At 37.7% G+C, this 27,233-nt stretch overlaps 4 protein-coding genes and 1 long non-coding RNA gene across 6 annotated transcripts; 3 read left to right on the forward strand and 2 right to left on the reverse strand.

Moving 5' to 3' along the window:
• Window positions 1-240: 240 nt before the first annotated feature.
• LOC126783757 (uncharacterized) lies at window positions 241-2,395 on the forward strand. Of its 2 annotated transcripts, XR_007670890.1 has the most exons (3): window positions 244-329; window positions 619-754; window positions 1,517-2,395. It is a non-coding gene; the product is annotated as an uncharacterized LOC126783757 (long non-coding RNA). The 2 variants fall into 2 exon arrangements; XR_007670889.1 differs by having other exon boundaries at window positions 241-754.
• Window positions 2,396-4,360: 1,965 nt separating this feature from the next.
• LOC126783734 (protein trichome berefringence-like 7) lies at window positions 4,361-8,317 on the forward strand. The gene is made up of 4 exons (XM_050509252.1): window positions 4,361-4,649; window positions 4,829-5,659; window positions 6,755-6,913; window positions 7,734-8,317. The coding sequence occupies exons 2-4, from the start codon at window positions 4,914-4,916 to the stop codon at window positions 8,008-8,010; spliced, it is 1,182 nt and encodes a 393-aa protein (XP_050365209.1). The 5' UTR covers window positions 4,361-4,649; window positions 4,829-4,913; the 3' UTR covers window positions 8,011-8,317.
• A 1,905-nt stretch (window positions 8,318-10,222) lies between these two features.
• On the forward strand, window positions 10,223-11,069 carry LOC126783996 (protein TRACHEARY ELEMENT DIFFERENTIATION-RELATED 7-like). Its single transcript, XM_050509513.1, is given in 2 exon segments — window positions 10,223-11,013; window positions 11,015-11,069. Coding segments are annotated over 2 exon segments (825 nt in total). The 5' UTR covers window positions 10,223-10,243.
• Window positions 11,070-12,957: 1,888 nt separating this feature from the next.
• On the reverse strand, window positions 12,958-14,739 carry LOC126783735 (stearoyl-[acyl-carrier-protein] 9-desaturase 6, chloroplastic). The gene is made up of 2 exons (XM_050509253.1): window positions 14,073-14,739; window positions 12,958-13,673 (listed from the first exon to the last, which is right to left on the reverse strand). The coding sequence occupies exons 1-2, from the start codon at window positions 14,682-14,684 to the stop codon at window positions 13,107-13,109; spliced, it is 1,179 nt and encodes a 392-aa protein (XP_050365210.1). The 5' UTR covers window positions 14,685-14,739; the 3' UTR covers window positions 12,958-13,106.
• An 11,505-nt stretch (window positions 14,740-26,244) lies between these two features.
• On the reverse strand, window positions 26,245-27,233 carry LOC126783754 (heavy metal-associated isoprenylated plant protein 2-like). The gene is made up of 3 exons (XM_050509282.1): window positions 27,003-27,233; window positions 26,720-26,795; window positions 26,245-26,614 (listed from the first exon to the last, which is right to left on the reverse strand). The coding sequence occupies exons 1-3, from the start codon at window positions 27,006-27,008 to the stop codon at window positions 26,358-26,360; spliced, it is 339 nt and encodes a 112-aa protein (XP_050365239.1). The 5' UTR covers window positions 27,009-27,233; the 3' UTR covers window positions 26,245-26,357.

Here is a 27,233-nt window from a genome sequence, read left to right on the forward strand (position 1 = left end):
GTTTAGGTGTTCGATATAGTGTTCTTAAAGGGCATAAAACAGCACATGTAACTTCACTTTCGTACTATTATGCTTCTGATGAAACCCTTGGTTGCTGTTCTCATCTGTATCTTTTGCCAGTTCAAATCTGTTGTTGGTACTTGGTAGAGTGAAGTTACCTTCCAATTGATAGTTTGGATTTTTTTTTTGCTTTTTTACTATATTAGCTATTCTTTAATACTCAGAATTAACGATCTTGTCCTGGTGCTAATTTAAGAGATGCAAGGCACTTCTTCAGATTTTGGCTCTTGAAGTTCAAATAGTTTTAATAACGGCCTTGCTTCAGGGAGGTGAGTTTTGGAAGTTTGGGTCATGTGGTGCCCAACTTTGTAAAGATGTGGTTTAGATCTTCAAAATCAGTTCGTAAACGCATAATAGTGATAATACACAAAACATATATTCTCTATACTGTATCCATTCTGTATCTTTTGTACGGTCATATCTCTTGTTTGTAGCTTCACACGTCTTGTATTATCATCTCCATTGCTGGTTTAAGTGTGTTTGTGTGTCCCTGAGTATAATATATGTACTAGCTAAGTGCACAGTAGTATAAAATTGAAGTGATTCAAAATTTTACAGGAGCTGCTTCATCTTCAACATCATGACAAAAGTCATAGCTCTGGCATTACTAGTAATAGTGCATTGTTCAGGTTAAAAAAAAAGTGTGCACCAATGCGTCTGATCATCATTCCTGGGTACTTGCTTTGAATCTAAGGTAATGCACACTCAAGGGCACCTTATGAATATGGGTTCTTTGCATTTTAAAACATTCAATTTCTTGTTGCAGTCGTAAATTGAATAGCAATATCTTCAAAAGATTGCCTTTGAATTCAAAGCCACCTCTAATTTAATTGATAGTTTTATTGTTGTTTTAAAAAATATATATATTTATTCTCCTTACAGCGATCAGGTCTTTCCAGATTATCAATGTGCTTTCTTGATTTGCATATTTTCCACCTGTTGTCACATTCTGTTCTCTTTATCACCGTCTCAAATTAATACCCTTTCTCACCTTATTCCAATCAACTGTTAATTCGTAGTTGTAAAAACTTTGTTGAGATTGTTTTTAGTTACTTGTTTAGCATTTTACCCTAACATGATATATACACCGACTGTTTGCAAGAACTCTAAATATGATGGGAATAGTATGAGAAATCCTTCAGTAGCACTCAAAGTTCTCATGTAAAGAGTAATGGTACTTTAAATTATATAAAAAGGGTGTTTACCATCATAACTCTTTTTTAGTACTTCCATTTATGTGTCAGCAAATATATATAACTATATACTGTAAATTAGATCGTGAAGATTTAGATATTTAGATAATCTTTATGATTAATTCTGTGCTCGGGTCATAGTCCCGTTTCTTTTACTGTGTGGTGTCTACTTTATCCTACATGTCGTGGCCAACTGGCAAGGCATGGTGCCTACTTCATACTACAAATGAGAACCTCAATGTCATGTAAATGATGCAATACAGGACTACAGGCACATCAAGCAAAATGGATATATTGATATCCTTCGATGGTGATGCTGCACAAAAGTTCAGAAGTAATAAAAGGGCATCTGCTGGAGGTATTTGGTTCATTCTATACAAATGAGACTGTTGAACAAAACAAAGATATACAAGTGACTCTTATGTGTCTGCGACTCTGGTCAGGGAAAGGACAATCCTTAGAACTTGAGACCTCTGCTGTTTGGTAACAGCCTTGTAGAAAGTCATTGCCAAGGTCGAGTGCTTCTGGTTTAGTAGCTTGGTGAAACTCAGTTAACCAAGAGGTAGCTTCTAAGACCATATGTCCATATCTTGAGCCGTTTTAATTTTCTTGCCGCAGGACATTATTGCGATATTTTCATATTGTCCAAATGAGCATAAGGAGCAAATTAAAAGCATCATTATGTATATATTGAGCAGCAAGAAGCTCCAATCCTTGACGTGCCATTCATCATGTAATTGCAAAGTAAAGCCTGAAAAGAGAGAACATGTTGAATCAGTGTGCAGGAGCAGAAGAGATGACTTGCACTTTGGCTTGCCACATCTTTTCTCACAAAAGCTGATATATATCACCATCAGAGGTTGAAGTACGTAAGCACATGAGAAAGAACTTGCTGCCTAGCTATCCAATAAGTTATTTTGACAGTGTAGAAACCCCTTTTCTCAGGACATCATATTAATTTATCCACAGCCTCGACGATTCAGGAGGATGCAAAGAATTTTTGTAGCAATAGGAGGAGGAGCCAGCACCAGTTCTTGGTTCCATTCTAGATTAGTATTATCGTTTGTCTTATTATTGTGTATCTTGATGCGTACTGGTATCTATGATTGGAGATAGATTGGATCCTAATAAACATTGAGCTAGCATGGGTGAGCATCATATTGATGCGTTTTCATTTCATCATCTTAAAACAAGTATTGATTAAAATCCGGAGCTTAATTCGAAAATGTATCATGCATGGTTCTACACGGTTGGGTTTGTGGATCCTCTAGGTTTAGTTGAATCTTTGATCACTTTAGGGTTTCTGAATCCGGTTCCACCTAGGATACGGATTAATTAAATATTTTAATTAGTTTCCTACGTGCAGCTTACAGACTCCTATTTGGAAATGGTTTCTATTTCTACTGTGCTACAGATTCAAATTATATCTGTATAAATATGGGAATAGAGTGGATCATTTGATCAAGTCTTGAAACAGTAAACAAAGAGAGCTACTGAGTACGTCTTGAGTTTTGGTGAGAATTTTGTGAGACTTCCTTGTATTCTTGTTTTTGTGCTCTTATCTATCTGTAGTGAAACCCTAGCGGTCTCCACAAGTGGGAATTCTAGGTCAAATTTCTAACATACACGACAGTGTTTATAATATATCTGATCACACAGGGCTTGACACAATGGCAGCTGCTTATGTGAGTAAAGTTGATTTAGCCAGGGCAATGGACATGAAGACTGTAAGCAAGAATCTGAAAGCTGAGAAACCTGCTTCCGTTCATAAAAAGGCATGCATTTGCTCTCCAACTAAACACAAAGGTTCATTTAGGTGCCACCTGCATCGAGTTAGCGATGTTGAAGAACGAAATAAGAGAAAACTCGATGTGAAGAATGTTCTTGATACAGATGGTAAACAGCGTACAGTGCTATCCAGATTTGGTCCATTGACTGTCTTCCATAATGAAATTATATAGCTTCGAAAACGATTTGTAACTAGTGTAGCAATCTTCTTGTTTTTATAATTTTGTTCCTTATGATCCCAGAGGGGTCCAAGACAAATTATATAGGCCAATTCTATGAAATAGAGATTTGAATACTTCAAAAAGTTTTCAGTTAATTCATCATTTTATTCATTATCATCTCTTTTTTTTAATTTCTTATGAAAGTAATTAGCAAGCGCGCAAAACACATCAAGAGATTTGTACGCGAGTATATAAGTTTTGATCGATTTACATCATACATGAGCGAGTTCTTTTTTTCTTTTCATTTCTCTATTTCGGAATCATACTTGTGTGATGTTTGTTATCACAGTTATAATATGATGGCCCCAAATACAAAGAGAATGAAAAGTGTCTACCAAAACCAAGCATTGATCGAACTGTTATCACAGCAATACTGATTTTACAATAAGCTTTAATACTTTTAAGCTCAACATCAAGTTTAGATATATTTTTTTCGATGAGAATCAAGTTGAGATGTTGGAAGAAGCTAATATTACTATATATACACTAATGTTCATTTGTATAAGAATACTAGCATCCGAGGACGATGGTGCCCTCAACAACATTGCTCATTAGTGTCATCTTTAGAATTGGGATTCGCATCATCGTTACAGTTTTAGGCATGATAAGAGAATCCAAGGCTGAATGAGGCAACAAACCTGATGACTTATGTTAGACTCCTAATAACTCTACTGAATCATAGACATAAAGGGCTAAGATTCATTTCACATTAAGCATTAGTAGATTTTGCTAATCACCATTCTCCCTGCGGAGATTAGCTTAGTAATAAAGTCATGATAGTTCATTTAGTAGATATCACATCCTTAAAAACCAGCTGATGTCACTCTTGTTAAAAATTTGTTAAAAATAAGTGTTCTATAAATGAATAAATAAATATTATGTGTTCGACTAGCAAGACAAATTAGAGAACAAACTCGAATTTAGTCGAGTGTCGCCGTGAAACCACACTCCCACCCAATCATGATTAGAGGACTATCACACCATTCACACGCCAGCTTAACAAAGAAGTAAATGATACCCAGTTACCCACTATTGTAAACGTCAATCGTGTGTAAACGAAGAAAAGACAATTTAGGAGTATTGAGAACAACAGAATGATTCCACGTTCCAAACCTGATCATCCTAACATTTTCCGGTGACATTGAAATATTGAATGTCACCAACTCTCTGGAGCCTCGGCTTATATAACCCAACAGCCACTTTGTTATTTTTAACAGAAAAAAGCAAATTCCTCGACACATTTGAGTTGAGAGGTCACGTTCAGATCAACCAGAGCCACCAAACTGAAGTGACCAAACTGCCCCATCTCCCTTCAACTTTCTCCAGCTTCAAGCATCCTCTGCAACTAAAACAAGTCTTTCCTGCCAAAACCCACTTTGGTGAACCTGTAAGATTGTTGGTTTACTGTGTTCTTGTGATTGATATAGCTATGTGCTTGTTGGTTTTCTTGAAGTTTGAATCTTGGTTTCAATTAAATGCTTAGTTCATGGTTCATTGATACATAACTGGGTTGTTCTTATATGATTTCTATTGTAAACCCTTTTCATTTGGTTGTGTTTACAAAAGGATGCCTATGGTGAGGAATGTTGGTTAGGACTCATTTGCCCAATTCAGGCATTTCTACAAACGGGTTTTGAATTTCTGCAATGAAATGATTAAGGGTTATTGGAAAGTTTGGATCTTTCGAACTTTCCGTGGACCAGTTGCAATTGGTTCAGTGCTGTCCTTTCTTTTGGCCATGGCATTTGCATATATGTATTTGTTCCCCACTGTTCCCCCTGTAGTTCGAACTTATGGAATTCCGGATTCCGGTAGTTCTAGTTCAAGTAGTTCTGTTGAGAAGTGCAATGTTTATGAGGGAAGCTGGATTGCAGATGAAAGTTACCCTTTGTACAATGCAACATTGTGTCCGTTTGCAGAACATAGATTTAATTGCTTGGCTAATGGAAGGGAAGATACGGGTTATGCCAAGTGGAGGTGGAAGCCTAAGAGTTGTGATATTCCAAGATTTGATGCGCGTAGAGTGCTTGAAGGGCTTCGTGGAATGCGAGTTGTTTTTGTGGGTGACTCACTAAGTAGAACACAGTGGGAGTCTTTGATATGTTTACTCATGACAGGGGTGGAGGATAAGAAGAGTGTTTATGAAGTGAATGGGAATAAAATCACCAAGCAGATTAGATTTTTATCGGTACGGTTTGCAACATTTGATCTCAGAATGGACTTTTACCGGTCAGTCTTCCTAGTGCAGCCTGCTTCAAAGCCAGCGCGAGCACCAAAGAGGGTTAAGTCAACGCTCAGAATCGACAAGATGGATGATATTAGCAAAGAATGGATTGATTCAGATATTTTGATCTTCAATTCAGGGCACTGGTGGACGCCAAGTAAACTTTTTGAACTGTAAGTTTCTTAATCTTCTTCTCACTATCTCTCTAAAGTTCGTTTTTTAGCATTATACTCAGTTGCAGTAGCTCTAGAAGGGTTTTGATAGTAGCAATATTTACAAAGTTGATTCACGATTTTATTCGATATTTGTACCAAATGCATGCTGTAATTTAAACTACCATCAGTACCTAAAATTTTGGCTTCAAAGGCCTATGCATGTTGCCTAATATTGGTATGATGGTCTTATGACCTTCTGCTATTTACAAGGACCAACTGGCTTACTTCCCAAGGTAGGTCAGGAATGCCTTGGTACTGATATGACCAAGATATTAGTTGGAGTTAATTGATGTAGCAAACTTCGTATCCATTGTAGTTCATCTATAATTGTTTCATGAATATGTTTGTCTAATACTTAGAAATTATCTTGTAGATCTTCCAGTATCATGGATTTACAATGCATTTGGTTTGAATTTTCTACTGAATACTTGGCCGTTAATAGAAGGCAAAGCAATTCAGGCAGTTAAACAAGGTGTCTATTGCAGTTGTATTGTACACACATCTTAGGAGACAAACGATGGGTAGAATATTCATAAATGAATATTAACTTTGCATTGCTCTTGAAGACCTACTACTTTGGTTAACTTATTTATCAAAGTACCCGCTGCCTTTGGATATGATTCCTCCAATAGAGAGAATTGAGAGAATATTTCCAGTTATACTATCAAAGTACCTACTTTGTTATCCTGATGATCCCACTTTCTTGGTCTTCCCTTTGGAGGTTTTCATTTATTTTATATATACTTTTTATGATTATGCCTTTTCAAATACTGAACATACCATTGGCTTCTCAATCTTCTCTCCATGACTTTACAAGCGTTAATACAACTCCAGATTGAGCCTTGATTAGGAAGGGAATTTCTAAAATGCATTTTGAGATTGCTTCCACCTAGCTTTTGTTTGTTTTTTTTTTTCTGTTTCTGTTTTTCTTTTGGTTTTTATTCAAATTTTTTTTTTGTTTTTTTTTTGTGTTTTTTTTAATAAATTAAAAATCCAAAACAATCACATACGCCAGATGAGAAAAAGAAGTGAGCCTGACTTTGATTCAGACAGGGGTTGCTATTTTCAGATGGGTAAATCACTGAAGCTTGGAATGCCGATAAATACTGCGTTCAAAAAAGCAATGGACACTTGGGCATCTTGGGTTGAAGCCACAATCAACACAAATAGAACAAGTGTCTTCTTCAGGACTTTTGAATCGTCACATTGGAGGTGCGCTGTTTAGTTCATTATGATATTGGATGCCAACTTTCGGTTATAGCTTGATATGGTTGCTTTAGTTCCTAATGCCAATTGCATGCAGTTCTACCAATTCTGTCATGTTTGATAGTGATGGAATTCTAAATTTCTAATTGGGTAATACTGTATCTCGTGGTGAAGTAATTAAAATTTTTTTGGGATCGTTTATTTGTCTCAGTTGTACTCTGCTCTATTTTATGCCACTTTCATTGTTATTTGTATAGTTAGAGCTGCTCCTGTTAATGTGGTTTAGTTACAGAGTTTTGTTGAGAAAATAAAAAGAAAAATAAGCCTCATGGACCTGATTAGAGTCATAAGACTGTTGCTTGAATTCTTTTACACTGTTTTTTTATCATATTTCTTTTGGGTACTGTTAAGTGTTAATGAGCATCAATCATGCCTACAATCTATTCCATTGAATAGTCTGATATAGGTGAAATTTCTTTGATTATGCGCGCAGCTTGCTACTGCTTTGTTTATGCATATGCTTAGGGATCTTTAATACAGCTTTATTGCTTTTTGTAAATAGCTTATGCAGATTCCCATATGATGTATCTCATGTATAGCCATTGTGATAAAGCATACCCAGTTCTGTTATGTATTCCCATACTTTGGAGTATTCTTGGATGAAAAATATATTAAATGTTCTTCTGGTCTGAAGTATTTCTGGTTAATATATATGGAATGCTCTCAGTCTGATTGGCTGATCTAAAGCAATTCAACCTGTTATATGTTTTGAGATTCAAATGAGCTATGCTGAACTTGACTGCTATTGATGCTTGTATTTCACCAGTGGCCGACACCGTAATTCTTTCAAAGTGGGTCTACGCCCTTGGTTAAGCTCTTGGGGAATGGATCGAAGCCCAGTTTCAGACACCATTGTGAAGGTTGTGGGGCAAATGGCAGTTCCTGTAACAATTATGCATGTTACACCTATGGGAGCATTCCGAAGTGATGGTCATGTGGGTACTTGGAGTGACAATCCATCTGTGCCTGATTGTAGCCATTGGTGCCTACCCGGCGTACCTGATATGTGGAATGAAATTCTCTTGTCATATCTGCTACCATGAATGTTTGTTGGAACAGCAGATACCTTACAGAATGAGAGATTTCCTGCCTTTCGACTTCGACTTTGATCTCCTCGGAGAATCCTTCTGTGTTATACCACCATTGTTTTATTGCCCGTGGCTGTGGAACCAGGCAAATTGATGGGACTTGACATTCCAGTTGAAGCTTCCCTTTCTGTAGCATAGTTGCTCACAAGATCTAGTATTTAGATGTATAATTTGTAATTTGTATAAAAAACAAGTGGCTGTAATGCCCAGTTGGTGCATCATTTGTAAATTGACATGAATCACAAATTCTGAGTTTTCGTTTCTTCTTTTATGGGACACATTCTGAGTTGTGGTGCAGGCAAGCTTTAGTGGCACCGTGGGTCTGTACGTAGCAGCTCTTTGCTATATGCTATTGAATTATTGATAGACAAACTTCCTCTTTCATTTCATATTGCATATAATTGCTGGACTTGATATCCTCATATCAGTCATATGCCCAATGCTTATACGCTTTAATTTCGTGGAAGCCAAGAAGAGTAGTCATGAATTCGTGATTCACATTCATGGTGTGTCACATAAACACACGGACACAATATATGCTATTAATTTTAACAAGACTTAAATGGACATAAACATATAATCCAGCTCCAATAGATCATGATCTCACTATACATGTGGCTTGTGACATTTCTCTTTCTACAGACTACAGTGTCCAACTGAACTTCGAATAATGCTCGAGATCGGTGTTAGGGCGTTTGATATTATGTATACAACTTATTAACACCCAAATAATCTTAGGGGGGTGTATTCAATTAGGATTATATAAGATTTTCTTGTATTTGAAGAATCTTTTGAAATCTTGTGGTATTCAATTAAGATTTTAAACAATTCATTGAAATCTCAAGGTATTCAATTAAGATTTCAAAAACTCCTATGAATTCTGGTGGTATTCAAAAATCGATTGATTTTGAATGATTTCATTTATTAGTTGATTTTGTTGGATTTTGAAGTATTTTTACACTATATCATGCTTGTTAGAAATCAAGCATCTAAACATGAGATTTTGATGTATTCTCTCTCTCTCTCTCTCTCAATAAGATCGAAAATTTTTATGTTCTTAATCATGTGTTTTATTTTAATTGCTCAAATCAATTTTATGGGTTTTTCTTGTGATTTAGTATAATTGTTGTAGGCAAAAAAGAAATGATGGTTGTTTTTATAATTGTACTAATAATTGCAATAAAAAATGTCGTTCCGATGAATTTTCTCCTGAAAATAGAAAATGATGAAGAACTTGATATGGAAGACGAGAATCTTGAACTACTTTCTCAAAGTCAACTACAACAAAGAGCAGAGGCTAATATTTGGAGACTTAATATTGTTGAAGCTATGTGGGAAGATAGACCACATAATGGTGATAATGAAAGTCAAAAAGATAACAATGATATTGAAGGCAATGCGAATGAAAATAATGAGGACAATGCGAATGAGAGGGATCGTGAAGACTATGATGACAATGAGGTCGGAATGGATGAGTATGCAGCCTCTTAATGTACTTTTCTAATTGTCTTTACAATTTTCACTATATAATATTTGGTTGTTTTTATAGTTTTATTACTTTGTAAAATATATTATTATTTTGTAATTTTTTAAAAAAGAAAACCAACTTATTAATTCTCCATATTCTATATTTTATTATTTAATAATAATAATATAAAAAGCATACATACACTTGTGAAATCCAAGCAAATAAAGACAAATCTGGTAAATACAATACAATGAAATCTGGCTGAATCTATGTGGAGTTGAAATAATCTATGGATTTTCAGAATCCATTGATTATAATAAATCAATCATAATCATTTGAAATCAGAGTTGAATACACCCCCTTAGTTTGATGAGCAGATACAAGTTTAGCTACTCTTGAGCATTATATAGATAATCACATACCATTCTGTTTAAGAAATAGAAAGAAGATCGAACAAGGAACGTGATATAATCACATATCATTCCGCTTAAGAAATAAAAAATACAACAAGGTACATTGAGAAGTGCATTCCAATGCAAACAAACCCTTCCCGAGTCTTAGAATGAGATTCAAGTCACCAGATTTTAAGCTTGTTACAGATGAACTCCAACAATTTTCGCATAAAATGCTTACTACAAATAGGTGATCATGTCCAGCTAGCATTTTCTCCACAACCATCCAATCTTCATATCTTCTACCGCACCAAAAACATTTGCAACAATGGCCGTTCCAAATTACTACTTCCCTTATGTCCCTCCACCACCTCCGGCTGTAAAGCCGCCAAGTCACCCAGCACCGCCGCCACCGGCGGCAAAGCCTCCAACTCACCCAGCCTCACCACCACCACCGGCAGCAAAGCCGCCAACTCACTCAACCCCACCACCTCCATCAGCAAAGCCACCAAGTCACTCAACCCCACCACCTCCGTCAGCAAAGCCACCAAGTCACTCAACCCCACCACCTCCACCACCACATAAGCCGTTTAGCCCACCGCCACCTCATGTACACCCACCACCATCACTACCACCCCATGCAGGCCCGCCATTGCCACCTTCCCCATCGCCGAATCACCCCACTGTCATAGTCATTGTATTCATCTCATTCGGTTCTGTTTTCTTCCTTGCATTTCTTGCAGTCGCTCTATGTTGTTTCCTCAAGAAAAAGAAGAAGAAGAGTACTATCCAAGAAACCGAGGTCATTCATTTCGACGAACATAGGAAGATCAAAGAGGCCATAGTAGAAGGTCCCCACGGACCACAAGCTGTGGTACTATCAGTTGAGGATGATGTTCATTTAGATGAGGCGATCAGGAAAGAGGAGAAGTCTGAGAAGATATGGCCTTCTTCGAGTTCAAATGTACAAGAAACTGATTTTATTCATGTCGATGGACATGAGAATGTGAAAGAAGACATTATAGAAGGTCCTCATGGATCAAAAGCCGTGCTGTTGACAATTGATGATGATATCCATGTTGATGAGGAGATAAGGAAGTGAGAGTTCTGGTAAAGATGGTCATCACCATTTCTCACAGCAGGGTGGTCAATGAAAGTCTTCGGGCAATTTAAAGTCGTGTGCTGTTATTTCTTTCATGTAAATTCGTAAAAGTTCATCACCGAGATTAAAGTGATGCATGCAATTCATTATTCTCTAATAAGAACCCTGAACGATTGAGAAACATTGTCACCATTTGTAGTAAATGAATAATGTCCATTATGGCTCTTGATTTCTTGAGATAATATATAATGTTCATACACTAGTACGTGTGGTGTGGCTTTTGCTCATATTTGTACTAGTGATATCAAAATGTCTATGATAAAAGGCAACAGCCAACAAGTAAATAAGTAAAGTTACATTGAACCTCAAGTTATATTGGTTTGATTTGAGTGAATTGATAACCACTTGACCAGCTATCTTGAGCGACTGCATCAGCAGCAAAATTTCCTTCTCTTCACATAAGCATAAATATGATTTCATTAAAGTATGAAGCCATAACTTTGACACAAAAATCTGAATTCTCCAAGGCATGCACCATAAATAATTAAATACTATCAATGAGAATTTTTACATCTACCTTGACTAGCTTGAATCTTCAAATGACCATGGAGTAAAGCAGCATATATATAGACCAGCTCTAAAGGCAAAAGATTTAGCACAAACTACGGGGGTGTATTCAATTAGGATTATATAAGATTTTCTTGTATTTGAAGAATCTTTTGAAATCTTGTGTTATTCAATTAAGATTTTAAACAATTCATTGAAATCTCAAGGTATTCAATTAAGATTTCAAAAACTCCTATGAATTCTGGTGGTATTCAAAAATCGATTGATTTTGAATGATTTCATTTATTAGTTGATTTTGTTGGATTTTGAAGTATTTTTACACTATATCATGCTTGTTAGAAATCAAGCATCTAAACATGAGATTTTGATGTATTCTCTCTCTCTCTCTCTCTCAATAAGATCGAAAATTTTTATGTTCTTAATCATGTGTTTTATTTTAATTGCTCAAATCAATTTTATGGGTTTTTCTTGTGATTTAGTATAATTGTTGTAGGCAAAAAAGAAATGATGGTTGTTTTTATAATTGTACTAATAATTGCAATAAAAAATGTCGTTCCGATGAATTTTCTCCTGAAAATAGAAAATGATGAAGAACTTGATATGGAAGACGAGAATCTTGAACTACTTTCTCAAAGTCAACTACAACAAAGAGCAGAGGCTAATATTTGGAGACTTAATATTGTTGAAGCTATGTGGGAAGATAGACCACATAATGGTGATAATGAAAGTCAAAAAGATAACAATGATATTGAAGGCAATGCGAATGAAAATAATGAGGACAATGCGAATGAGAGGGATCGTGAAGACTATGATGACAATGAGGTCGGAATGGATGAGTATGCAGCCTCTTAATGTACTTTTCTAATTGTCTTTACAATTTTCACTATATAATATTTGGTTGTTTTTATAGTTTTATTACTTTGTAAAATATATTATTATTTTGTAATTTTTTAAAAAAGAAAACCAACTTATTAATTCTCCATATTCTATATTTTATTATTTAATAATAATAATATAAAAAGCATACATACACTTGTGAAATCCAAGCAAATAAAGACAAATCTGGTAAATACAATACAATGAAATCTGGCTGAATCTATGTGGAGTTAAAATAATCTATGGATTTTCAGAATCCATTGATTATAATAAATACACCCCCCCTACATTTGCTCAAACAAGATTATAGAAGATCTAGGAGGGGGAGGACTTCGGAAACTTGGAAAGCAAAAAGGTTGTAAACTGCTCATTTTTGGGTTGAAATTATTGGAGAAGCCTGTGTGACGAGAGTGACAGCATGTGTCAAATTCAAAAACCACATTTAAAAAATTTCTCTAATTGCCGATAGATCCACCATTCAGGTAACTATAAAAGTAAAAAAACCATATTACCATTACATTTGACTTGTACGTTTTCCTTATTTACCACACATCAACCAACAGAAACAAAATTCACGGTGATCTCCAACTGATCGGAAAAGATAAACTACTTGCTTCTTAATAACTACAAAAAGAGGACACTTTGATTACAGCAACAGTTCTTTGTTATAAATCCAGCTAAACTTGACGCTATGCGGCTCCATCTTCCTTGCTCGCTCATCTGCCCTCCCTTCCAGCCTCCTTATCCTCGGTGCTAAGTTACACACATAGTCTTGTGCACGCTTACCCTCGCCCGTCAATCCCTCCACCTTCTCCAGCCTCCACCGACCGATCAAAAACTCCAATATGTCCGCATAATCATGTGCCGTGTAAACCCCAAGCCGTTGAGCCACGGCCGCAAAGTGCTCAAACAGCTTGGGGTCCTCGCCGTCGTACATAAGATGGGCCGGCATTGTGATCTTCTTCCTCATCATGTCCGCAATGGCGACCATTGCTCCGGTTGGGTCCACTTCAAGTAGCTTTTCCACTATCATAGAATAGGCGAACTCGTGGCGCCTCTCGTCCGATGCAATGGTGCCGCATATGCGGGCAAGCACCGGATCACCACGATCCTTAGCCAGCCGAGCCGTGTTGCCGTGCGATATGAACGTTGCTCGCTCTTGAAATGATGTATACACGAACCCCAAGTATGGATTATTCTCTGTTCCTGGCTCCTGATAAAGAAACAAATACAGTTCATCAATTCAGACTACCAACCTCGTATAAAAAAAATTCAGACTGCCAACTTAATCTGTCTCAACAACTTGATAGTATATATATAAGAAACAAACATTTCATCATTCTGACGCAAACACAGTTACATAGGCTAATGTCACATATTTAAATTACGTCTATGAGTGAAACTAACACAATTCGACCCGAATTATGTAAGAAATGGTGAGACATGTGATAGATGTTAAAACTCGATCCAAGATCAAATTTGGTAACAAGATTTGCAATCCCAGATTTCTTTTCTCAGTAGACTTTCTAAATAATCAAATATATCAAAACCATGAAAATGCGGTTCACCGGCCAGCACTGAAAAAAAAAACTATAAGAAAACGCAGACTCACCATGCCAGCTCCAATAAGGTGCTGAATAGTCTTCTCGATCTTGAACATATCCACCCGACCAGACAAGTAGAGATAGGTTTTGAGCAGATCACCATGGCGGTTTTCCTCAGCCGTCCAAGCCCGAGTCCACCGCGCCCACGGGCTCGAGCTAGCTCCGGTCTCGTCTCTCACCCCATCGAGCCCATTGATCATACTCTGGTACGTAGGCAAAGCCTCCTCGGTGATCATATCCCCAACGAGCACCACAAAGTACTCATCCGGCAATCCATCCGTCCGGTCCCTAAGCTCCCGAACCCGGTCCAAGAACTCCTCTCTCGGAAGCGACTGGTCGGGCAAGAAGGTACTGGGCTGCCAGCATTCCTCCACCGGCTTCAGAAACGGTAGAATCGAATGGGATGCCCAGCCCTCTAGTGACTTAAAAAGCTCCACCTTCTCCGGCGGCAGAGAGTGAGTCTTGCTCCTAAGAGGCGGAGGAGACGTGGCCACGGCGGAGACTTGAGGCATGGGACGGGATCTGACGGTGGGCGTTGGCCGAAATGGGTGGTGGGTGGAGGCGTGGCAACGTGAAGGCCATGTGAAGGGGTTGGTGTCCAGGTAGAGGGAGGCTTGCATGGCTTCGAGTGCAGGTGTAGGAAAAATGAGAGAGAGAGAGAGATCTCTAGGTCACTAGTGAACACATATCAGTGTGCAGTGGCTTTACATATTTATACGGGTGAATGTTTGGTGATTGACCTGGGTTCGGAATGGAATTGCTGCCCTGCCATTGGTTTTGTTTGGTGTTGTCTGCATGAGAAAGAAGCAAGGTGTCAAAACCCAGGGGCGAAGAAGGGAAAGTAGGATGAGAGGTTTGTGTTAAAATTGGAAGAAGGGCAAAACCAAGGGGTGCTGTGGTTTCTGGCATTTTTCTGTGGGTTTTTGGAAGCACGTGGGAGCGTGTTTGAAAGGGTAATTGACAGCACATTACTTGGTCTTTGCCTTGGTACCATCGACATTGGTTAGATAGATATTTAGTAACTTTATTCACAACATTTTCGGTCGGGTAAACAACTGAAATAATTCAACGAGTATGCGAACTCTCATTTAACAAGCGGAAATTATATCACTCGACCAAAATCACCTAATGGTAATAGGTATTTTGTAGTTGCTTTTGACAAGATGATTTGGCTCATTCAGATAAAATTTGACTAAAAAATTTTGTTATCATCAAAGAATTTATATAACGCAAGTATGACCAATAAGATGACATTTTCTCTCAAGTTGGAATAAGAATAAAAACATTTGTCTGGTGATTTTTTGGTTAGGAGAGATTGTTCATGTACCCATATGCCTCCGAGGTAGGCAACTCAAGTTTGAAAAGAGTGCTCTGTCCAAGATTGCGTTTAATTGCTTACATCAAATGTTCACCTACTTATTAGATATATATTGGCGAGACTTAACACTTGTTAGTGCACTAGTGGTGTGCAATCATAGCAAGTCACTCTTTTACTAGGTCCAGAACGACGATACTATTAAGCCAAGGTCTTTCCCTAGCTTACTATGTTTTTGGTCTCGAAATTTCCACTATATATTGTACCGCCCCTCGCTGCCCATTACTGACTAGCAATTAGAGATCCGATTCCGTCTTAACCCAAATTCGTCTCGCGAAAATGTCACCTCAAGCTAATCATTTCTTCATTTTCAAGGGTTGGATCAAACTCATCAAAGTATCTTCGTCCCCAAATTCAAGAAATTAAAATCCGGGTGCTTCTCCTAGAGATTCAAGTAACATTACCAATCCTCTTTTTTCTTTTTTTGATCGAAATCCTCATTCGATTTTCTCAAAACAAAAAATCAATTCGTATTCAGTTGGCTACAGAAAATTAAGAAAGAAAAAAAAAACAAGTTTTTAAATCAAACCAAAAGACTAGAAATGAATTTGTTCCTCTTTCCAACACCTAGTGATTCAAGTGGAAAAGAGTTTGTTCCTCTTAAACAAGGTCTCGAGTTCGAGCCTTATGAATAGAGCAATCAGTGTTGGGAGAGCTTCCCCGCCATAACACGGCAGTCAGACGTGGCTCGAATGTATAGTCATTTCTCAAATGGCTAGGGATTTCCTGGGAAACTAAAAAAACAGACTAGAAATGATGTTAGAAACAATATCACACAACTGCTCTAGCAGCGCCTCCCTCTTTGCCCAGTCTGGAGGATGTGTGACACTGAACCCTGCAAAATCACTTCCACAGGTCTTAACTTTTTTTCTAGCTTCACTTGCCTTGCGTCCAGCAGAATCAAAGTCACCATTTCCCAAATCCTTGATCGACTCTTGAAGTGTATGCCTCGCAAAGTCATACTGGTTTTCGCACAAGTCTCTGGCTGATCCATACATCGTCCCGTTTATAAGCAGTCGTCCGGTTGTTTGGAGGCATAATATAGGGTGGCATTGCATACCTTCTCTATTAAAGGATTTTTTCCTGCCACATAGGAAGATTGGTTGAGGAGAAAACAAATGGACAAGGGCGAAAGGAGTCACAAAACTGTATTAGAACCCATATTTTGGATTAATTGGAAATTTGGAATTAAGTGAACGATCATTGGCATAACATGCTTGATTTAAAGGAGGTACGGTAGTGAAGTAAATCAACCATAATAATGGGAATAATCTATTACTTATAACATACATTATGAAAAAGGAGTTATATATCTTCACTCGGATTTGATTACCAATTAACCCTGAAACCAATTAATAGGGTGTTGCTAAATGTACCCAACAAATATCTTATTATACCCAACAATATAATTTTTTGACCAAACTTTCTAATTTTAGCCTTTGTTAACATGACCCGCCCTAAATAATAACTTAATATTTAGAATAGTCGTGCGGTAACCACTATCAAATGAAACATACCAAAATTTTCAACATAGTCGTCTCCATTGAAAGTAGTCAACGACACTTCTATTTAACACGTCCAACCTCAACACCTAGAGCCTCTATGCTCCTAACATATAACCATCTCCACCACAAACTCAAATTAATTAGAGCAAGTCTATAACCTTAAAACTAAACTAACGGAAGCTGCAAGGATGACTATGGCTCACTCTAGGTACCCTTGACCTCCTCAAGCTTTACTTGCAAACTCGGCGGTTGAATACAAAGGGCCCATGTGAAAGTAATTTAAAAACGAAAACACGTTAGAGTGAGTGGACGAAAAATCAATACTGCAATAACGTTATCAATTGTAATTACTTCCCTAATTTTCTATACTACGAAATACTTATGCATGCGATTTAAGGTTATAAAGAACATAATTTAAATATTACTTCCAAGGAACACGAGGTCAGACAAAAACTAATAATTACCACTCTCGATCTCAAATATAGAAGCAATCAACCCGATAATAGAGCAACATCGATAATTCACACACAAGCCCGTTACGCACTCACAAACAAATATGAGATCACAACATATCCCTACGAATTGCACGTGCATCCTCTCACTATCTGTAGTCAACTAGTACATCATCTCTCCTCTAGTGACCCAGTAGAATCTGAAACACTACGAGTTCATCCCCTCTTCCGGTAACATACTCTCTGTAATACTATCAGTTAATCCCCTCTATTCCGGTATTATCATACAATATGCCCCACGGGCAGTCAGCGATACTCTCAATATCATCATAATACTGTCAGTTCATCCTCTCTCTTCCGGTTCTAGAAAATAGACTATCCATGCTAGTCATAATAATATCATCATGTCATATAGTATGCCCATCGAGCAATAATCATACTCACAGGCTCCCAATACAATCATGTCGCGCTAACGGAGAGGGTATTGGGTTGTCGTGGTATCGTCGACTATACCACATCACCTCCCAGGCAGAAGAGGGATATCACAAGATACAGTTCCCAACCGTATGGAAATAAATCAATAAATCTGCTAGTTCATCCCCTGTCTTCTAGCTTCACATACCAGTGAGACCACTAATTCATCCTCTCTCTCTCCTTGTGTCTCAATATATCTCATAATAATTCCGTCAACCACTCCGTAACTCCACCCCGAATCTCACTCGTAAACATATATCTCATGCCTTTTTCATCACAACCATAAAAGCAACCCCGAGTCTCACTCGGTAACATGTGGCCAAACACTCTTTTCAGACCTATACTCAGCGTCAAAGCCAACCAATCTAACTAAGTGAAGTAACTGAAATCACAACCAGGACGATCACTACAAGCACATGACACATATATCAATTCCCACACGATGTAACATGACCCATATCCTTTTTCTGAAAATGAAACCCTCAACCACCACATCAAAATCGACAGACACAAACCACATCATAAAAATCACCCATCAAGCCAATCACATAACAAGCATCAATTTAAATTCCAACTAGACATATCACAAATGCATTAACAAACCGATGCAAAAGGAATAACCGATAGTTTATGAAAACGAACCTCATGCATATATATATATATATATATATATATATTTTCAAAAGCAAGGGCCACTCACCTTGGGATAGCAAGTAGTGCTAGGTGTGAGGATCCTCATCCAGTGAAGTATCTCTTAAATCATGGGACATCACATAAACATCAATCCATAATCACAAACGATCGTAATTTCAAAAACCCTCAACCTATAATCTCCCCACGCTCTCATACAATAACCGCTTTTGACAAATAAGATGTCATTGGGTTCATATCGACGAATAATACTCGATGGAGCAACTCACAGCTCTAAATCCCCCCCTCCCCACACACTTGTACAGTGGCTACGCGTGGCCCCACGCGCCACCACTCCCCAACCTCTCCAAAATCACTCGACCCCAACATGAAAGTTGTAGATCACACGAAACCAAATATTTTCATACCAGCACCTAAGAATAAATCAGATGGGAAGTGACCATAAAACATGGGGGAACTCCAAAACAGTACATCGAGATCCAAATCAAAATGTAGCTCGAATCGCTATCTAACTCCGGTCGAATCATGCCCAGAAGAAAAGGATAAGACGATATGCAGCAATCCTATACTCCGAAATCGCCGGAAAAGGCCGCACGATGGCGTTGACTTTCAGTCGGATCTTGTGGGCGTTACTGTGCCGTGCAAAGTGGTTGGCAGGTGTCAAGGCTTGTTTCAAATGACTGAGAATGGCGAGACGGTTCGAACGGGATCGGTGACGCTTCAATCGGTGGCTAGACGACGGAGAACGATGCTTGAGACTTTTTATAATACCCAATTTTTATAATCTCGATTACCGACACATTAGGACTAATCAATTGATATTTATCTTAAATGTCGAAAATGTAATTTAATATGTCGATATTAAACCACTCGTCGCCACGAGCTTGAAAATATTTTTAGAAATATTTTTCCAATGCTCGGTTTTATTTTAAAATTTTCTAAAGTTTTACTTTGTTTTAAAAATTATTTTCTGAAAATTAGAAAATTCAGTATGGACTTTTAGTTTTAGGCTTGGGAGAAGCCCAAACCCATTCTCTCTAAAGCCTTGATCCGAGCCCACTCTTTTCACTTAAAAAAAAAAAACCTCAGCCACTCATTTTCTTCCTCTCTCTCTCTCTCTCTCTCTCTCTTGTGCGACAACACAAAGAGTTGTGCTCTCTCTCCTTCCGAAACACCGAAACACCACCACCTCCTTGTCGGCCTCGCACCGTTGCCTTTCCGGCCAAGACCCAACATGCATCATCACCATTCAACTCACCTCTCCATTCTTTACAAAACCATGTTTTTCGATTAAGCAAACACCCAAGTTTTTCCCCAAATCGGTCTTGAGACAGACCAAACCATTTGAAGGACTTCCGACAATTCCATGAACTTCGACGAGCTCTTCGCTTCCATTTTGGTAAGCTAAGCCTCACATTTTCATCTCCACCTTGATTCTACTTTTAATTTCATTAATTGAAGCCGATTTAAGCTTTTCTATTTTCTGGGTTTTGTCATCGCCGTGCCACTGACGCCATCCCTCTGTCTCCGGCAAGAATCAATGGCTCTGGCGAGCTCTCTAAACTTCTTTTGTAAATTTCCTTCTCACTCTTCGATTATGAGATTACCTAGCCCTTGATTTCTTGTGTTCTAGCCCTGATCTTCTTATTTTTCTTCTCTCAGCCGAGCCTTACCATGGGGTTAGACAATGCAACAAGCTATGGAGACGTTTGGGAGTTTTGTTAAAGCAATTACGAGCTTCAGGGGGCTGACAAGAGAATTGAAGGCAGAGATTAAGAGGATGAAGAGAAGTAGCTGGCTCGGTTTCTGCGTTTTAGTCACAGAGGTAGAGATCAACCTCTTCAACCTTTGATCTTTATTGTTTTACATTGTTGTTGTTGTTGCGATGCTTCTTGTGTTTTTGTATGTCGATTTTGGTTGGAATTGAGGGTAGTTTAGAGACAAGATTTTGATCGGAGACCGATCGGAAGAGGAAGGGGTAAATCCTATGTTTTTATCTTTTTACTGTTACCATTTTACTGTTTTACCACAATGTGAAATTACTATTCTGCCCTTGGTAGAAAGTTACAATTTTAGTGTTTGATTTTGACTTTGACTGTTTTATCCTAAGTTACCTTTTTACTATTTACTAAATGATTTTAACGGTTTTACTTTAACTGAAGGTAACTTAGTGAAAACCAATTTATTAAAAAAATGACGATGTATGAACGTAACGTTTAGTTACGATTATTAGTAGTAAATCTGATTCGCTCCCGGTTCGAGAATCGAGAACTATTTAACTTAGAAATGTGTCGATATAATAAATAAGTCGTCGATATAATTCTAAGTAACTTTAATATCCATAAAGTATGCTTAGTATCGATCGACTATTGAAGTTGGATTATTTTCGGATTTTCTGAGAATTGGTCAACATGGTCAATTCCTGATTAACCCAGGAATACTTGGTCAACTAAAAGTCTACCTTTGACTTTCCTAGTCAAACTAGGAATATTGAATCGAGTCAATTTACGATACTCGAAAATTAGTATTGATTCTTTTATAAATGGATTCAGAGTTGATACAAAGAAATCGTACAAAGCTGGAGCAGCAACAACAATATTACTTTGGGATTGGATGAGCAATGTGGATTTTGCACTTCAATCTATGTAGGCTGAGCTAACCCCCTATGTGTATTTTGTGCCCATTAAATTCATTGTCGATGCATCGGTTGATATTTAAATGTTGAATGACATGCATTATTGATTTAGAAATGCTAAAACCCGAGGATAGACGGATAGTTCGTAAGTGAGTAGACTTGAGAGTGTTAAAAACTATAAACCTCCAGAGAGGCAATGCCCTATTTTAAGATTTGGATCCAACCTATATAGTATCATTGAGGGCATTCCAGGAAATGGACACTCTCACTCCTTTGTTATTGCATCAAAAGCAGTTGGTCTCGACTTGATAGTTTTGCTACAAGTCGTTAGGATCGGTCAACACTAACTGGATATTATTGATGGTCATCCATATGCATTGTTTGCATGTTTTCCCCATAAATGAAAGTTAGCCCGTTTATAATAAAACATTTTATAACTTGAGCTCACATTTAATGTTTTAAAATTTCGTAAAACTTAGCTTATCCTACTTTTAAACCACATATGTGTGATGGCCTTTACTGGGTCAGCGAGGACGAAGCTCACCAGTACTATAGTTTCCTTACATGTTTTAAACTTATTATGGGGCTTAGGAAACGAGAAGTTAAGAGTACACCATTCTCGAGACCTATTGTTTGAAGTTATTAATTTATTAGCTCTCTTTCTCATGAATCCTGTAATGTTTGTGATATAAATACTGAGTTTGTATAAGTTACCTTTATTTCATTCTTTGGGTTTCCATAGTGTTATTTGTTTTGGGCCGGTGACTCTTTGATTACCTTCCGTTGTTTAAAAATATTGTAAAGCTCGCGTATTCTTTCCAAACGTATTTGTTCGTCTAAAAACTGTCATTCATTCTAAAGTTGTATTTGTGAACTTGGTTAGTTCTATGGCAAAAAATTTGTACAGGTTTCCAAACTGATGAGTGTTCAAACGGTTTTTGTTCGTTTGTTTGCTTATTAATCCAAATTTTTTAAATCTAATACCGTCATTTACCCTTCTGAGATGTGACACTTTTCCGGAAAAAATTGTGTGAACAATGGCGCGAACATATATTTTAAAATTTCAAAAATTCTGATTTTCTCTCTTTCAAAACCCCTTATTTTATATTATTTCTAAAAAAAAACTACCCCAAACACTTTTTGATTCGTAACGTTTTCATACAAACTCCGATTTGGGCATACTATGTGTCTACACAATTCGTATTGACGAGGTGTACAACTTTCGTAAGTTAAATTTCCCAAAAAACTTACGCATAGAAAAATTAACTTTCAGAGTCATTACACTTAGTTTGATTATCGAGCTTGTTCAATCAATCTCATGGGCCCCCATGGCGGCTCGTCCTATAGAAAGGGGTAAAATAATAACAGTGAAATCACAAGAAATTATATAAGATTCAGGCCGTATCATTTGTTTTAATATACCCAACAAACACTGCCCACACCCTAAACCTATAATCAATCTATAAGAAATTGTGATGAGTACAAAGATAAGAGATCGAGCTGAAATCTTGTATTCCCATCTTGTTTAATTATGGTTGGGTTTGTCTGGTACTTCTCCATTCCAGCAACTCTGAAATCTCAAACGACAGAGTACAAAGATAAGAGAGCTCAATGCTTTATGCCTAACAAAGTGAATCAGATATATTGAAACATAACATGGGTATATTTGCAGACGCATTGTAATGAATTCAAAATGAACAAAACAATATAATTGCAAGAATTATTTTGCTGTATGAGTTTACACCAATGGATGAAATTAAAAAGGGTTCCTTAAAGTACAAAAAGATCAGGTTTTAACAACGATGTAAAGAACTTAATTTGATTTGCAAAGGGAACGGCATGTCATCATATTATTTCCTTATATTTATATCTAAGATGTATATATTGCAATAGCCAACGAAACCAACTTGCTGATTAGGACTAATACATCAAAGATACATGATATTTTGACTTGGTTATTAATCTTGTCCAAGAGGTCATATTAAGATACATGTAGTTTTGGACCAGGCCTCATCATTTAGCCTGCGGATTCGAAAAGCCCGCGGAGACCCGCAAGCCTGATGGGCTTTTATCAGGCCCGGTCCGCCAGAAAGCCCGTCAAAACCCATTTCCGTAGGTAGAGGGCCGGGCTTAGATTAGAGGGGTGAAACCCAGCTCGGTCCGGCCCGTGAAAGCCCGCCAAATAATAAAATATTATACATACACATTTCATTAGATTTAGAATAAAACTATCGCATTATGAAGTAAGTATATGAATGAAACTTCTCGGGATCGATCAACACCAGCCGATATGATCAGTATATATATTTAGTGACCCTGTAAAAATTTCATCGTTTCACCGTCGGAATTTCCAGTAAACCGAAAATACCACTAATATGCTCTAATGGAAGACTCATTATAAAGATGTGAACACCGAAATCCCTAAAGGGTGACTAATTAACAAAATGCGAATGCGGAAAGTTGTTTACATATTTGAAATCACCTATTTTTTGTCACCAATCGTGCGTGGTCGCAACGAGGAAACCCATTTAACAAAGCCCCGGTCAATGAGGTTTTATTATGTCAAAACGCCTCTTTTTTGGTTGATCATAGGTACGGACTGTCAAACCGTGTTCAAAACGGATGAAATTTTTACAGAGTCCCTAAATATATATATCGATCACATCTATTGGTGTTGATCGACAATATTTCGAAACTAGAATTTATTTGTGACTTTTTTTTAGAATATTTTCTAATAATTCTTTTACTGTTTCAAACCCTTAAATTAGAGTATTATGTTTTTTTCTAATACAAGCCCACAAGGCCCGTTTTAGGTGGGCGGGCTTGGATCTTTATATTTGTGAAAATACATGTCCCGTCACTTATTTAAATTTACTAAGACCTGGCCCGTTGACGAGCCCTAGTTTTTGGTCATGCATGTAGCCTGAAAATCATCGGTGAACTTATTTGATTAAAACAAAAATCAATGGTTAAGCTTCATTATATATCGTGCTTGTTCCTGAAGTGTTTTCTAATCAAGGCAAATAGCTAAAAGTAGCTAAAGTGGCCAAAATATTATGGAAGAAACAGTACCCTAACTCTTGTGGCAAAGTTAATGTAGTACCCAAACTTTGAGTTGTACCAATGTAGTACCTCAACTCTTTATTCCCCATCAGCGAGATATCTGACGTCATTTTCCGTCACAACCCCGTTTGTTTGGTCACATGCTCCGCGCATGACCACAACAAAAAGGCAAAATTGAACATTCTCTCGAATTCAAAGCAAGGGGCCACCCATGACATTGGAATCGTCTACGGTGCCTAGTCACGCCGACAGACTGGGCTGAACGACGCCGAGTCGGGTTCGTCGCCACTGCTTCTGCATTGAGGAGGCTCGACGGACCGAGGCACCAGACGGGGCAAGAGAGGGGCGACGACGATCTAAGAGGCCCAGATTGGGGGCAACGTCAATGACCTTTGGTTCAATCGCTCCGATGGGTCAACGATTTGGGATTAAGCCTGCTAGGTTCTGGTCATTTGAAGGGTGCCAGAGCGGTGCCTAAAAGCTGCCAGATGTATGAGTTACAACACCGAGCCAAGGGATGTCAGAGCTCTGGGCTGCAAGGCTGAGGCCTCAAATTATAGGAGGCGTCGCGTCGTCATGCGGCGTCGTCATGCTTCTGGGTCTGCGTCGGCTACAAGAAAACCCCCATCTTGGCAGAACGAAGAAGAAATGGGGGCGCCCAGAAAAGATTTCTGGGTGCCCTTAGGACAAACGATTTTTTTATCTTCTTTTGTAAATTTTTCTTTGACTTTAAGAGAATGTTCAATTTTGGCCTTTTTGTGGTTATTTGTGAAACACGTGACCAAACAAACAGAGCCGTGACGAAAAATGATGCAAGACCTCTCGTTGATAGTGAATAAGGAGTTTGAGTACTGCATTAGTACAACTCAGAATTGAGGTACTGCATTGACCTTGGCACTAGAATTTGGGTACTCATGGTGAAATGTTTTCATTATGAAATTATAGCGAACAATAAAGCTATGAATTACAAAATAAGATGGTGGCTATAGGCCAGGATTGGAGAAAACTATTTAATTATGTATATATGAATATGATAACTGATGGAAGGTGTTATCAAGCCTCCCGGCCCTCAAAGGATGTGGCAGACTCGACCCTCGTCAATAGCTAGCTAGCTGGGATGATTATTTCTCTATCAGTGGAATATACTACTAAAATATCTAAGAACTTCCGCTCACCGCACGCACAGTGCACTTATAGGATCCAATCTTGACCATTCGATCACAAATTAACCACAATATTGATCAATGTCTCCGTTTGGTGTAAAAGTTCGAGCATTCAGTTCAAACGATTGATAGGGCTGATACACTGATCGATACGCGTGCGTACATTTTTTGTTCGAATAACTGACTTGTAATTGTATTGATCTATCACTTAAACAGAACAGGTCAAGACTAGGCATTTAGGCAGTAGCTTGTTACAAGCCCTGTAGCACCTATCCACATACCTTTTATTTATATGACTACGGCCGGGTGGGTCGACATTTGACCTTAACTAGCAAGGACATACGTCAGAGCTAGTAAATCATACACAATATACGATTGGAACGGTTGAACCCGTTATAATCAGTAAGTACTACTGAATCAGTCATGGGAAGAACGGTCCAACCAATTCATTTGTCCATACAGATCTAACTAACGGCTGAAAATCGTTAATGACTACTGTTTTTGTTGAATCAGTAATTAAGATTAAATATATGGAGAGGGGTGACGGTGGACAGCGTTGGACCAGAGTGTTACTAGACCAGAGCAGAAAGTCCCAAAATTTGGACCCCATAACTCGTGCAGAAAGTCCCAAAATTTAGACCCCATAACAAGTTTATAAGAAAGTATATATAAATATACAAATCATATCAACTAAGGAAGTTTTGGACTAAAAAGACAATTTGATAATAATTGATATGACAATTTACTATCAAATAATAAAATGACATAAGCCTCCAAAAGCAAATATTGCAGTGGGTCCATACATTATGAAATTTCATAGTTACACGTACGGCGTGTAACTTAAATAATATCATCATGAAGACACTACAAATATGACACTAATTTTATGAAGGTTGGTTATATTATACAGCATACATATATTGAATTATTGAATATAACATGCATATTATGAATTATTGAAGTTCGATCTCCTGCTCAAAGGATGTTGCATGCTCCACCATCAAAGTAAGGAGCATAGCTGACGAGTCCAACGAGCTCACATAGATTACAACATGGAGGGAGAATGAATACAGTTTCAGTGACCTTCGGTTGCCAAGGCTTTAGCGGTCCAACACTTATAATTTTCGCCACTTTTCTGGCCTTCCTCAGTAGTTTCACCACCAAAACTGGATCAACATCCCCCCAAACTCTTAGTGTTCCCTTCTCACCATCTACCAGCACCATAGTTATTCCTGTCAAATTTAAACGTACAGTTAAATCATCCATTAAGACAGTACACCAGTTAATGACCAATATATGGATTACAACCTAAGAAGAATTATAGAAGATCGGCGAACCTGTAAGCTTCGATACCGCTTTTAGTACATCTGTCTTGCAAATTTGGCAATTTATATCGACTTTTATCACAATATCCTGAGATGCATATGCAGATACCATGTCATTTTTCTTTCACGTCAATGCATATATATACCATATAGAATACGTACAACACACAACGAGGGAATTGAAATGCGTGAGGTACACTTAATATTTCTGAAATTATACATAAGAAGCTTTGGCAATAAAACAAGGGTGCGTGCATGAAACTTGAAGTCCCCCATTGATATTATGATATATTACCTTCATGTTATTGGCATGCAAATGCGCAAACTGGTGGTGGATAACTGGATATACAACACCGAACGTTCGAACTGCACTTTATAGAAGACAGGGCCAGCTGCAGTCTGAGATAATAGGTTTGGTAATGTATAACTGTACATATATGATCTCAGATCTTTTAATTCCAGACGAAAAATTAATTTTCAATAGATATTATATGATAAAAACAGAGAAAGTACAAACCAAGTTGTA

This window comes from Argentina anserina, chromosome 2, assembly GCF_933775445.1.
Source record: "Argentina anserina chromosome 2, drPotAnse1.1, whole genome shotgun sequence".
NCBI classification, from domain to species: Eukaryota; Viridiplantae; Streptophyta; class Magnoliopsida; order Rosales; family Rosaceae; genus Argentina; species Argentina anserina.

What these genes read in the sequence shown, in the direction of transcription:
- LOC126783735 (XM_050509253.1), bottom strand. Translation starts at nt 14,684, where the DNA reads ATGCAAGCCTCCCTCTACCTGGACACCAACCCCTTCACATGGCCTTCA. An exon ending in ACCTTATTGGAGCTGGCATG is followed by an intron (nt 13,674 to 14,072) that starts GTGAGTCTGCGT and finishes TTTCTTTATCAG; the next exon opens with GAGCCAGGAACAGAGAATAA.
- LOC126783754 (XM_050509282.1), bottom strand. An exon ending in AGCGGTATCGAAGCTTACAG is followed by an intron (nt 26,615 to 26,719) that starts GTTCGCCGATCT and finishes TAAATTTGACAG; the next exon opens with GAATAACTATGGTGCTGGTA.
- LOC126783734 (XM_050509252.1), top strand. Translation starts at nt 4,914, where the DNA reads ATGATTAAGGGTTATTGGAAAGTTTGGATCTTTCGAACTTTCCGTGGA. An exon ending in CCAAGTAAACTTTTTGAACT is followed by an intron (nt 5,660 to 6,754) that starts GTAAGTTTCTTA and finishes TGATTCAGACAG; the next exon opens with GGGTTGCTATTTTCAGATGG. An exon ending in TTTGAATCGTCACATTGGAG is followed by an intron (nt 6,914 to 7,733) that starts GTGCGCTGTTTA and finishes GTATTTCACCAG; the next exon opens with TGGCCGACACCGTAATTCTT.